The sequence below is a fragment of the Cotesia glomerata genome, linkage group LG9 (assembly GCF_020080835.1).
Source record: "Cotesia glomerata isolate CgM1 linkage group LG9, MPM_Cglom_v2.3, whole genome shotgun sequence".
Classification (NCBI taxonomy): Eukaryota; Metazoa; Arthropoda; class Insecta; order Hymenoptera; family Braconidae; genus Cotesia; species Cotesia glomerata.
In genome coordinates, this window is record NC_058166.1 from 13686049 (window position 1) to 13699640 (window position 13592).

The window sequence follows — 13592 nt, forward strand, 5'->3', positions numbered from 1 at the left end:
GTCATTAATTATAGTTTCATTTTTAGCGTTGCGTTTAAAATTTACCATTTTACTTTGTAAATATTGACGTTGCTTGTATTAGAAATTTACGAGCTTTATTTTATACTTTTTACATATCATACGATCATTTTTTAGGTACGAAATGATAAATATCAAAGTCAATATTCTTAATTATTATACATTAACATTTTCGACATTCACGTAGCGAATATTACTGTTTGAAATAGTATTTTCTTAGATGTAAATAATAAATTGTAGCATTTAAATAATAAATATTATAAAAGTGATTAATAAAATCACAATTTTACCATTTGCAGTGGTAATTTTTAGTAGTTGATCATTACTTATTGTAAATTGACTATTATTTATTAAAGTTTACTTTTTTCCGTGTTGAAACGAGAAAATGTTCTTAAACCAAGAATAATTTCTCAACTTAAGAATTTATTCTCTTGACTCAAGAAAATCATTTTCTTCAAAATAGTGTTTTTGGTTCAAGATTTTGGCTCTTGAGTCAAGTTAATTTTTTATCAGTGTATAAAAATTTTTGTTTTTCGGGAACCGACGTATTTTCGTCCGAAATGTGCAGAAAAAAAAATGCAAAAAAAAATTTTTATACGCCCTTATGGCTCCTGGGATCCACCTCGAATGCCATAAGGGCGTATAATAAAAATTCTATTATTTTTTCTAAGTCCAAAAAAAATTTTTAGTTAGGAAAAATTTTTTTTTTGCATTTCTGTACGTTTCTAATAAAAATACGTTAATTCCCAAAAAAAAAATTTTTTATACGCCCTTATGGCTTCCGGGACCAACCTCGGATGCCATAAGGGCATATGAAAAAAATTTTTTTTTGGGAACTGGCGTATTTTTATATGAAACGTGCAGAAATGCAACAAAAAATTTTTTCTTAACTAAAAATTTTTTTTGGAAAGAAAAAAATAGTATTTTTATTGAACGTCCTTATAGCATCTGTAACGCGATATGATTTTTGGTGTTTTTATACGAAATTAGTGCCATTGCTTGACTAATTTTTATAATTGATGCTTATTTAATTTAAAAATTAATATAAACTGCCGTACTTAGATGAAATTAATGATAAAAAAAAATAATGAGATTATTTTTTAAGATTAGTACTTAATTTTTGTAGCAAATTATAAGAGTTTTAAATAATTCCATTGCAGCAATGATGGAAAATTAAATCAAAATTTATTAGTTAAGATATTTTTATAAGTCTTAAATTTAAAATATGTAAATTTTTATGATTTTTAACAAGTGCTTTAAGTACTTACGAGTATGAGTAATTTTATATATCGTTGAACGGTACAGAGGGTAATGACACTTATTGTGAAAACTCTTTTACCATTATTTTAATTATATAACTTAATTTTATACTTGACCTACCTGAGATAAGAATATGAGATAATAAATAATTGTAAATTATTTTTAAGACTTTTTACAGATGTGTATAAATAATGACTAATTTGTAACAGTATGTTTATTATATTTGATAATTAAATAAAAATTATAAATGAATAAAAGGTTTACTGTGGTATGAAATTTTTTCTTATAGTTAGGAAATTGATAATTAATAATTATTTGAAAGAACAAAACTTAGTTTTTCAGATGATTTTATACGTAATTGTTTATGCTGTTCTTCCGTAAAATTTAGTGCATAATTAACGCGATTGTTGAAGAATTTGTTTAGTAACTTTCTAATTACTTCAAATCGGCATGCATAGTTTAGTGTAAATCTACAAAAATAATTGCTAAACTTTTTTTTTGAATTTAGAAAAAAAAAATAAGGTAAAAGCCCCAATATATGATCATGTACCAGTATATGATCATATATTGGGGCTTTTACCTTATATTGGAAGAAATAATCTTAAACTTACTTCAACAAGTGAAATCTGATCCAATCACCGTAGGAAAGAGTGGAACGTAACCGCGGCATATCGATGTTCATTAATTCCATGACATACAATAGACTCATTTCATAAGACATTCCCGGAAAAAAATATTGTATACCATCGAATAAACATCTGATCATATGTTCCCATTCCGGGGATATGTCACGTAGGTTAGTTTTTACCCACTCATTCAAATAGTCTTCCGAACGTTTTTTTATGTCTTTAAGTGATCCATTACAAAAACTGAAACTAAAAATAAATATTTTAAGTATTTCTTCCAACAAAATAATTAATTATAAATATCAAATTGAAACCAGCTGACATCTTACAATTTTTTATATTGGTTTTAACAATTAAATAATTATGAAAATTAAGTTAGCCGACATATAAAAATTTTTAGAATTTCTTTTGTTGAAAAAAGTTTTGCAAAAGAAAATTTCATTTTTAAAAAACTTGGAAAATTATAAGTGCAATTTTTAAAAAATATTTTAGTTATAATTTAATAAATGAAGAAATATCCAAAAATTTTAAATGTCGAATAACTTTGTCAATTATTTTAATTTTTATAACTAAATTATTATGAAGAAACTTTAGCAAAAAAATTCCACATCTAAAAATTAAAAAAAAATTACAAATGCAAATTTTTAAAAAATATTTTTTTTTTGTAATTAAATTTTAATAAAAATCAAAAAAATTTTCGGATTGTCTCCTGATTTCGGTATCATAAAAAATGTATTAAAAAAATTCTAGATGTAATGATTAAAAAAAACAATTATAAGTACGAATTTTCAAAAATATATTTTATTTTTTGACAATGAAATTAACAAACACGACAATTTTTTAATTTTTCTTAAAAAAATTAAACTTCTTAAAAATTAAACTAGGTCTGAAAAATTGTTTTTAAAAAATTACATTTATAATTTTTTAGAGCTTCTAAAATTGGAACTTTGTAAATAAATTTTTCTTGCTATAATTTATTTATTAAAAAATCTAAAAATTATCAGATATCTCAATTACTTTTTTCATAATTAGCTTACTATAAAAATTAAATAAAATTGTCAGATACTTGCTGGTTTTATATTTAATAATATATTAATTAAAATTACTTACGAATCTTCGATGCCGAGAAGATAACCAATGCTTTTCCAGACATAGCAAAAATCATCTAGATTCTCGTCTGTAGCGTTATGAATACCAAAAGCGGTGGGAAAAGTAACCACTAAACAAACAAACGACCCTTGCGTCAGAGCCATTTCACCTTGATTAAGTTTTTTGAGTCTTACGGGGCCCAAAGCTTCCATCAAAAACGGACACTGTCCAGGTAAAGCTACAGGACACGCTGACCGAAAGTCTTCCAACAAAATATCTCTTGTCGGCGACCAAGAATTTTTAATAGTTGTAGCTTTGTCTACCGCTTCATCAGACATCGCGTGTAATTTATTTCGAATTATAATGTGCATTTGTCGCACTGTTTTTATGTCATTATATGCATGCGTGCCCTTTGTCCATGGATCGCTTGTATACCAGCTTCTAAACTTCGCAACAGTTCCTAGGTATCTTAAATTAAAATTACATAATGTTAATTATTATTATCTATATTATTAAGAGAATAAGAAAAATTTTGTCTCCAGGATAGTCATATGATAAAATCGTTTTTTTTTTTTTCGTGAAATTTAGTGTCATTGCAAAGGTCCTAATTTGAATTTGTGCCTTTTCAAGGTTTCATATCATTCTCATCGATAATCGATTTATTATGATAAGTATTTAGGCTGAATTCAAAAATGCTCTATCTCTACACATACAAAATTACGAAATGACCTTGTTTCTCGTGAACTATTGACATTTTTAGAGATATAAGTTCATCCTGATGATACACTCATCGAGACCTTTCATTTGAGTACCCACATCAATTTTTCATATATTTATATATATTATATATATTAGGGTGTGTCAATTTTAGGCGACTTTTTTTTTTTCAACGAAAAAACAGGCTGAAAACTTGCATGAAGGTGAGAACAGAAGCCTGTTCAAAGCGGAGCTCTTAATATTAATATTTAGAGGTGTCTGTCCCGAATTTTTCATTTCCCATTTAAATAACATAGGAAAAAAAATTCTTTTTTTTGTTTATTTTTCTAGCTCGGCATACGCACCTCATATATATAAGTCAATAGCATATTATTGTAGAGAATTCAACGCTCTACAAAAAAGGTCTCTTACACTTTTATCATAAAGACAGCCGTTCTAGAGTTATTCAGACGTAAACTTCTAAGTGTATAAAATTTTGATTATTTAAGTATCAAACTGATACAAATTAATTTATTACTGTCTTAAAAGTTATTTTTATATGTAGAATTGGTTCTGATGCGCTAACATTTTCATAAAGCTTAAAAAAAAATTACTCATGTATCAAATTTTTTTCTTCTTTATTTTATTTACTGTAAGAAAATTATTATTATGATTATTATTAATGATATACATTATTATTAATGATTATTCGTTAATTTATTCAAGAATTATTGCACTTCGAAAGTTCAAAAAATAGTGTTCTATGAAACTTTTATCAGATTTTTGACTTGAAGAGCTCAAAAACCTCATAAGTGCAATTTTAAGCGCTTAGATATGGAATTAGCGGAAGTTGCAGGGATGGCCTTTAGGGTCAACCGTTTTCCAGATTTTTTTGTGATAAATGAGCGTTATGAGACGTGCACTTTTCTGATTTTCCAAACTTATCTTTTCTCTCCGTGTAGAGTAATAAATTGTTAATTCCGTGAAACTTTTCAAAAATTTAATTCATTCAACTCGGATCATGATTTTCTTACAGTATATGAAATAAAGAAGAAAAAAATTTGATACATGAGTAATTTTTTTTTAGCTTTATGAAAATATTAGCGCATCAGAACCAATTATCCATATAAAAATAATTTTTAGACAGTAATATATTAATTTGTATCAGTTTAATACTTGAATAATCAAAATTTTATACATTTAGAAGTTTACGTCTGAATAACGTTAGAACGGCTGTCTTTATGATAAAAGTGTAAGAGACCTTTTTTGTAGAGCGTTAAATTCTCTACAAGAATATGCTATGGACTTATATATATGAGGAGCGTATGCCGAGCTAGAAAAATAAACAAAACTAAATATTAATATTAAGAGCTCCGCTTTGAACAGGCTTCTGTTCTCACCTTCATGCAAGTTTTCAGCCTGTTTTTTCGTTGAAAAAAAAAAAGTCGCCTAAAATTGACACACCCTAATATATATATGTATATATGAAAAATATATCAAAATGCATGTGGGTGCTCAAATGAAAGCTCATGATGAGTGTACCATCGGGATGAGCTTATATCTTCAAAAACATCAATAATGAAAAAATGATGTTGTATCTTGTGCACGATTGAAATTTTTAAAGATATAATCTCACCCCGACATTACACTCAATGAGATCTTTCATTTGAGTACCCACATTGATTTTTTATATATTTATATATATCATATATATGTATATATGAAAAATATATCAAATGCATGTGGGTATTCAAATGGAAGCTCTTGATAAGTATATAACATCGGAATGTAAGTACAGTGCAATTTAACAAAATTCATTATTTAATAAAGCAAAATTTCATTTATTTATAGATGACAAGTCACGGCAGTCACATAGTGACTGCAAGGTTGCTATAGTTATTTTTAATTAATTATTATAAGTACCTCTTAATGAAATTAAAGTTAGCAGTCACTTCATTTTTAATTTTTTTTTTAACAAACAAATTTGTTCCAAAAAATTATTTTTAAAAAATTGCATTTTTAATTTTTAAAAAGTTCTACATGTCAATTATTTTTACCATAATTTATTTGTTACAAAAATTATCAATTATCTGATGAAGTAATTTTCTTTACCTCTTAAATGCAGTGTAGGGTTCTGATGATCTTCCCGAGGCAATCATAGGCTTGAAACCGTCCTCGAAAGAATAAATACCAAACAAAGTCAGAAGCGCAGTTGCCATAATTCCCATAAGATTATCTTGAGCAAATTTTTGACCTCGTAGAAATTTTTTGCGATCCAACCATTCAGGAATTTCGTCTATAGATATTCCTGAGTCTCCGTCGACAGTCGAACCAACTGTTATTGACAGCAAGGATTCCGGTAAATGAGGAAACGCCTGATGAGTCCATTGTTTAATCAATTTTCGTTTTGTTTCAGTGTCCAATTTCTTCCAATTTAATGGCAGTTTTACTTTCAAAAAATCTTGAATTATTTTATCTGAGTTTTTAAATTTTCCATTGCGTACTGCAATCGTTTCCGTTCGATTATCGGTTATTGTAGCATCGATCGCGTGTTTCATTTTTTATCAAGACTTTTTGCGTGTTTAGAATAAAAAGAAAAATATATACAACAAAATATTGAAACAAAGAGACAATAATTCTATAAAATATTTTATTACCTGATTTTTGTTATTTTTAAAGAATAATTTAGAAGAAATTCTGCAAAAAAATCTATTTATTTCTTCACTAATCTTCAAAATTGCAAAGCAATAAGTAATTTATATTGGAACGCTGATTTGATACCAATTAATTCTTCCAATTTTATTTAAAAACAAACTTTATATATAATTTTAGTAATTTTATTCTTAAAAATAATTATTAAAATGCTTGGTTTGAAATTAATTTCCGTTAAAATGAATTACAATAACCGGTGTGACTTATATATGCTATCTAACTAGACTGTACGGGTATGTCACGCTATGGGGGAGAGTGGGGTTACCTTAATCACCTAACAATTGATAATTTAAAATATTTTTATGTATAATTTAAAATATATTTTTTAATATAAAAATAATGAAATGCTTGAAAAATTTGACAGAATTTAAAATTTGAATCTTTGCATTTTCCTAAATTAAAATATTTATTTATAATTTAATGCCAAGGCAATGGCCAAATGGCAAAGTATACATTTTTATTGTATTAAAGTACACGTATTTAAGTAAAAGATGATTTTAGATTGTTTTGCAATTTAATTTAGAATATTTTTCTGAGAGTGGATTGATATATTAAGGTAGTACCCTCGCCAAAGTCGTTTTCTTAGGATTTTTTTTTAATTTTGGCAGATTAATGTTCATATAATTCTGCGTCGATTGGCGCAATTTGAGAATTTTTGACCATCTAGTTTCCGAGATATTTAATTTCAAAGTTTGAGTTTTGAACGCTCTTATACATTACAGTATACGGGATATCGAAAAATTTACCTACAAATATTTTTATATCTTAGAAACTTTTCTTAGGATCTTTTTAAAAAACTAGAGTAACGTTAACTAACAACTTAACAATTAAAAAAAAAAAAATTAATTGATAATTACCACACAGTTTCAGAGATATTTATTAATAAGTAATGAAAAATTTACCAGACTTTAACCGAGGAGGGGATACGTTAATAAAGCTGTGGCAACAGCGCAAGTTTTGTGAGCCGCGAAAGAAGTATGAGATGCGCATGCGCTGACAAATTTGAAAAGTTTAATTTACGTTAGGTGTAATATTATAGTTATTAATTTTATTTATTTAAAAAAAAAAAAACTATGATTATTTTATGAAAATAAGTATTTTTCTATGATACTAAAGTTAGTCGACATTTTTAATTTTTTGATTTTTTTTTTAATAATTGAATTAGAAAAAAAAAATTTTTTTTATATTGCATTTACAGTTTTTGAAGTTTTTTTCAAGTGAAATTTTTTTTTATTTTTTTGTAATCATTTTTTCAATAAAAAAAATTCTAAAAATTTTTAAATGTCGGCTGAATTATTTTAATTTTTTTTTATATTTATTAAAAATTCAAAAAGTTAACAATTTTAATATAATAATATATATTAATCTTTCATAAGTTATAAAAATAATAGTCAGATGAAATAATAAAAAATACTTAAATTTAAAATCAGTTAATACATATAAACACAAAAATTTTATTACATATTTTTCTGAAAAAACAAAACAATATTGTCAATTATTTTTTTTCTATTTGTTATTTGTATAGTTATTTCCATATGTGCTAGAGATTTCTGTCGTTTTTCAAGGACTTTTTTTCATGAATCGTCTTTTATAAGTCGATTTTTCAGACATTGTTACTACATTTTCAAATAAATGTATGTAAATAAATAAATTAGCGCATGTATCAAAACAGAGGTTAGTCTACAGCTAGTCCAAAACACTACAGTATAACCACTATAAAATATCTTAATGCTCACGCAGTGTTGCCAGATTTTTCAAACGATCAGTTTCTCGTTCGTGATTGGCTGAAATAAGTACATAAACAGCAGAAAGTTTTAGGCTTGTCAATAATGACTATCCGGTATGTGTACCGTACACTTTAGCATAAACTTTTGACGACGGAAGTCGCAAGGGTAATACCTTAAGTTCTTCTAAAAAGTTGATGGCCGGATGTCGTATCGTTTTACGTCACTTCTGTGACTATTTTATTCGGTTGTTGATTGGTCGACTGAGATAGTGGCGGGATTTTTGAAAGAATGAAGGTGAGCGAAGCGAGCGTGTTATGTCTAGTTATTACAAAAAATATATTTTATACTGTAATGAAAAACTTATAAATAGAAAAAAGCAGTACAAATAAAAATGATAGCTCAAAAATTTTATACTGCGTAAAAATATTTCCAGTTACTCTATTAGATCTTACAGAAGCTAATAATTTTGAAGATTTTTCTTGTAACTCGGCATGCTTTTCATTTGAAAATTGTAATGCTGTGTCCATAACTGTATTCATTTTGGCATTCATAAATTTTCTTACTGCAGAAAATCGCAACGCGTAGTGTACCATAAACCTACAAAATAATAATTTTTATTTTTTAACTTTTAATATCATAATATAAATATTAATATTTTCATAAAATGAAAATGCAAATAACTTTACTTTAGAAAATAATGTTTAATCCAATCACGATAACTGAGTAAAGAGCGCAACTGCGGCATGTCAATATCCATCAATTCAGAAAAGTAAAAAATACTTCCTTCAAAAGAACTACCAGATCCAGTATAATTTTCAGAACCAGCAATCATGACTCTCATCATGTGTTCCCACTCTACAGTCAACTCACGCAGGTTAGGTTTCACCCATGCGTCTAAGTAATCTCTGGATCGTTGTTTGATTTCTTCCAAAGTTCCTCGGCAGAAATTGAACCTAAAAATTCATTATAAATTTTTTTCATTATTTCTTCTAATACTTGAAACAATTTTTTTTTAGATCTTACTCATCCTCAATGCCGAGAAGATAACCTATACATCTCCAAACATAGCAATAGTCTTCAAGGTTTTTGTCAGTAGCGCCATGAATGCCCAGAGCTTCAGGGAAGAGAACTACTAAGCCGACAAACCCGCCTTGCGTCATAGCCATCTCTCCTTGATGCATTTTTTTGAGATTAACACCTGGAACTTTCATCGTAAAAGGACACTGCCCTGGTGAAGCTGCAGGGCAAGCTGATTTAAAGTCTTCCAACAAAGTATTTCTTGTTGGAGACCAAGGATGTTTAATTTTCGTTGCTTTGTTCGTTTCTTCTTCAGTCATGGCGGTTACTTTGTTCCGTATAATTTCATGAACTCGCCGAACTGTTCTAATGTCGTTGTACGCAGGTGTTCCTTTAGTCCAGAGGTCGCTAGTGTACCAATTTCTGAACCTTGCTCCAGTTGATAAGTATCTAAAAATGAAAGTATTGATAATTATGTGGGCATTTCTGGTAAAATCAATCCAATTAGGGTAGAAGTACCGTTTTTGGCCAGTTAAAATTTGAATTAATTTATAAAAAGGCCATTCGGCAGCCGAAATGGAAGTAGATTTTTCAAATAAAAAAAATTGATTTTTAATAAAATAATATAATAACTCTGATAATGTATAACTTAATTCATTAATTAAAAACAAAATTCAATAATAAATTTAAAACTATTTACAACAAATTTTGGAAAAAAAATTATCTTGTGAAGAAAAAGTTTCTCAAATATTTACCAAAGAATTGCACAGATTATAAGATTTGAATTATAAATGTCCAAATTTTAAGTAACTGCTTAGAAACAACAGTTTTCAAGTTAATCAGAATTTTGCAACCGGATAAAATTTTAGTTGAAGAAAACAATGGTTAGAACTAATTTGTGACATATTTACTGACAACCTACCCGAAAACATTACACAAAAGACTGATCAATATCGTAATTATTGAATTTACATCATGATTAAGCTATGATGTAGACAATAATTCTAAAACGGCTGCAACAGTAAAACTGTTTCATTAAACGAACTCTAAAAGGAGTAATATATTGAGACTACTACCACTTCTAAGTAGTGAAAATTGAAGCTTATTAAAAGAGCTTTACGATGCATTTTACCGAATTTCAATATTATGTCTAGTTCAGTAATTATACCAAGTTGAAGTAGTAAAAACATCAATTTTTACGATTTTCAAAATTTCAAAATTCTGTCATTTCCAAATTACTCGCCCGATTAAGCTCATCTTCGAACTTAACCTTGGTCTTGATCGATAGATAAAGCATGCTGAGTTTGAGAAGAATCGGTCATAAATTGAAAACGCTATCGTGCTGACAAGCCGCGTTATATCGTATAAATATATAAATACATACATATATAAACTTTTGAACTATATATATTTTCTGACTCAGCTCGACAAACTAAGTCAGAAAATGGCTAAATTTTTTAAAAGTTGCGCCATGAGGACGGCTGCAATAGTTAGATTTTTATAAAATCTACTAAAAATTATAATATTATAACCACATTTTCGTTGAGTTTTAAAAAATTTATATTAAAAAAAATCGAGTTTGTAATGGATTATTAATATAAATTAATTTATATCGTTTATTTGAACAATAAATGGTCATAAACGGTACTTCTAACCTATCCTTGAAATAAAATCCCTGGTCAGCAGACTCAGAGCATCTGGCAAGGAAACAGAATTCTGGTGGTGCCCAAGTCAAATAGGCATTAAAGGTAACGATAAAAAGGACGAACTGGCGAACCAGGCCAGAACAGAGGACTCGCTCATACACATCAAACCCAACTACGAAATATACCAGGACTTTAGAAAAGAAATATAAAATAGAAGACCAAATATAAAGTCAAAAACGACCCTTTATGTGATTGCGGATATGAAATACAGGACATAAACCACCCTATATTTAATTGTAATCTCACTAAGACAAATACCGAAGAATTCATTCTATTCCTATCAAAAGAAAAGATTCAACCACTATACGACATCCGGAACCTCGCCTTTAACGAGGATGAAAAAATCATCAATACAATAACACAATTTGCAATAGACATTAGAAGCATATCCAACCTGACTCACATATATAAAATACATAATATCTATAGATATAGATATATCACCATCCATGTTAATTTTAGATGGATATATGTAGATATAGTCTTGTAGTTTTCGTTTTTTAGTAGATTTCATAGAAATCTAACTATTGCATTGGTCCTCATGACGGAACTTTTGAAAAATTTCGCTATATTTCGACTTAGCTCGTCAAGCGGATTCAAAAGTTTATATATGTATGTATTTATATATATATATATATATATATATATATATATATATATATATATATATATATATATATATATATATATATATATATATATATATATATATTATCGGCACTGTCTCTCCTCTAACTTCCGTAATTCTATACCTCAATAAAACGTAACATACTTATTCTTAGGACGATTTCCGAGGTTAAGTTCTAAGATGAGCCAAATTTGTCGATTAGTTTAGAAATGAGAGCAATTCAAAAATTTTCAAAAATCGCAAAAAATTTTCACTTTTACCTTATTTCCGTGCAATAACAATGAAACGCGATATCCTATCGGACTTCTGTAAATTGCATTTGAAAGTTTATTTAATAAGCTTCAATTGGTGTACTTAGTTATTTCTCCAAATTAAATAGTTTAGGAATAATAGCAATTCAAAAATTTTCAAAAATCGCAAAAATTTTCACTTTTACCGTATTTTCGTGCAATTACAATTGAAGGCGATATCTCATCAAAATTCTATAAATAGCATCTGAAAGCTTATTAAATAAGCTTTAATTTGTGTACCTCACTATCAGTCTAGGCCAAAAATCACCTGCTTTCTCAGACAGATTTAATGAAATTTTACTTTTACATTCGTTTTGACGTCATTGTTGTTTAATCAAACAGAAATTCATTTTTTTTTTTTTCGTATGCAACCCTAGTAGTATTTTTATTATTCATCATGAAATCTATTTCCATTTCGGCTGCTGAATGGCCTTTTTTTATTAATTGTAATTAAACGACCCTGAATTAACTAGCCATTCGCATTCGGTGACCTACAATTCTCAAGACGCATTTAAAAAAAAAAAAAAATTAACTGAAATAATGGATTTTTTCACAAGTTACAGTGTTTCCGGAGTTTCTTACATGACGGACAGAAAAATTTTTTGACCTATTTTGATGTTTTTTTCCATTTCTATTGTACTGAATCAATTTTTAAAAAGTATGAAATTAATCTCCATTAAATTATCTCGACAATAGTATGCAAAATATTTTGATTCCGTGAACTACCAAGGCTATAATAATAAAAATAGTTGCCAAAATGAGGCGAAAAAAATTTTTCGATCGTAAAGCACTCTCTGATATTTCGCATCATGAGTCGTGCAAAAAAGTATTGATAAATTATTTATTGATAAAAATTATTAATTTACAGAAAATAAATACCTTTTGAATGCGGAATAAGGTTCCGATGACTTTCCTGTTATTATCAAAGGATTAAAACTTTCTTCAAAGGAATAGAGTCCAAACAAAGCGAAGAGTATAGAGAAAAATACCCCAAACAGATTGTCTTGCGCGAACTTTTGTCCGCGCGCAAATTTTTCTCGATCTAACCACTCGGGTTCTTCATCAATAGATCTTCCAGAGTCACCATCAACTGTCAAGCCTACTGTCAATGTAATTAAGGATTCTGGTACTTTAGGAAATGCGTTTCGAGCCCACTGATGTACAAGTTCACTTTTTTCTTTTCTATTCAACTCATTCCAATTAAATGGAATTTTAACTTTAAACAAATCTTTTATTATTTTTTCCGAATATTCTATTTCTTTAGAGAAAAACTTATCAGATTCTGTAGCCATTTTTAATTTAAAGTCATTTAACAACAATTTTATTTTTAAAACTATTTATTTTTTATAGTACGATGCACAACTCTCTACTACAACTTTAAATCACAAACGATATTCGAATGCGCTTTAAATTTATCTTTCGCAATTTATGATAAATAAAATCTTATCTTTGTTGCTCACAGTTATTTTTGATAAATAAATCATTCATTCAATAAAAAATATGGTAATAATTTTATTAAAAAAATTAACGACGTTGAATTAAATAGATAATTACCATTACATAAGATTTTTTTTTCTTCTTTTTTATAGTTGGTTGCAAGAATTATGAAACAGGAAAAAATTAAACTTATATAAAATTCATGAATAACTAAAGGCTAAATGAATAATAAAAATAGTTTAAAAAACAAAAAAAAAACACGCTTTTATAGAAAACCAAACTGAAAAGTAAATGAAGTGGGTCAAAATGAAGTCCAAATGAGTCGGTTACAAACATACAAATAAACATAAAAGTGAAACTAATAAAAAGCGTGTAATAAAACATAA

At 27.5% G+C, this 13592-nt stretch overlaps 2 protein-coding genes across 4 annotated transcripts; both read right to left on the bottom strand.

Annotated features, from left to right (window-relative positions):
- Nucleotides 1–1526: 1526 nt before the first annotated feature.
- LOC123272113 lies at nucleotides 1527–6387 on the bottom strand. Of its 2 annotated transcripts, none has more exons than XM_044738775.1 (5): nucleotides 6347–6387; nucleotides 5802–6259; nucleotides 3015–3461; nucleotides 1890–2153; nucleotides 1527–1763 (listed from the first exon to the last, which is right to left on the bottom strand). In XM_044738775.1, exons 2-5 carry the CDS (start codon nucleotides 6245–6247, stop codon nucleotides 1583–1585), a joined length of 1338 nt encoding a protein of 445 aa, XP_044594710.1. In that variant the 5' UTR covers nucleotides 6248–6259; nucleotides 6347–6387; the 3' UTR covers nucleotides 1527–1582. The 2 variants fall into 2 exon arrangements, with proteins under 2 accessions (XP_044594710.1, XP_044594711.1); XM_044738776.1 differs by having other exon boundaries at nucleotides 1529–1748.
- Nucleotides 6388–7932: 1545 nt separating this feature from the next.
- LOC123272118 lies at nucleotides 7933–13175 on the bottom strand. Of its 2 annotated transcripts, XM_044738780.1 has the most exons (5): nucleotides 12649–13174; nucleotides 9152–9595; nucleotides 8815–9081; nucleotides 8581–8725; nucleotides 7933–8446 (listed from the first exon to the last, which is right to left on the bottom strand). In XM_044738780.1, the coding sequence occupies exons 1-5, from the start codon at nucleotides 13059–13061 to the stop codon at nucleotides 8441–8443; spliced, it is 1275 nt and encodes a 424-aa protein (XP_044594715.1). In that variant the 5' UTR covers nucleotides 13062–13174; the 3' UTR covers nucleotides 7933–8440. The 2 variants fall into 2 exon arrangements, with proteins under 2 accessions (XP_044594715.1, XP_044594714.1); XM_044738779.1 differs by having other exon boundaries at nucleotides 7933–8725; nucleotides 12649–13175.
- Between the last annotated feature and the right edge of the window lie 417 nt (nucleotides 13176–13592).

Coding starts and splice junctions, on each gene's coding strand:
- LOC123272113 (XM_044738775.1), bottom strand. CDS start 6,247: ATGAAACACGCGATCGATGCTACAATAACCGATAATCGAACGGAAACG. Junction 3,462..5,801: donor CCCTACACTGCATTTAAGAG/GTAAAGAAAATT, acceptor TTTTAATTTAAG/ATACCTAGGAACTGTTGCGA. Junction 2,154..3,014: donor CTTCTCGGCATCGAAGATTC/GTAAGTAATTTT, acceptor ATTTATTTTTAG/TTTCAGTTTTTGTAATGGAT.
- LOC123272118 (XM_044738779.1), bottom strand. CDS start 13,061: ATGGCTACAGAATCTGATAAGTTTTTCTCTAAAGAAATAGAATATTCG. Junction 9,082..9,151: donor CTTCTCGGCATTGAGGATGA/GTAAGATCTAAA, acceptor ATGAATTTTTAG/GTTCAATTTCTGCCGAGGAA. Junction 8,726..8,814: donor ATTAAACATTATTTTCTAAA/GTAAAGTTATTT, acceptor ATTATTTTGTAG/GTTTATGGTACACTACGCGT.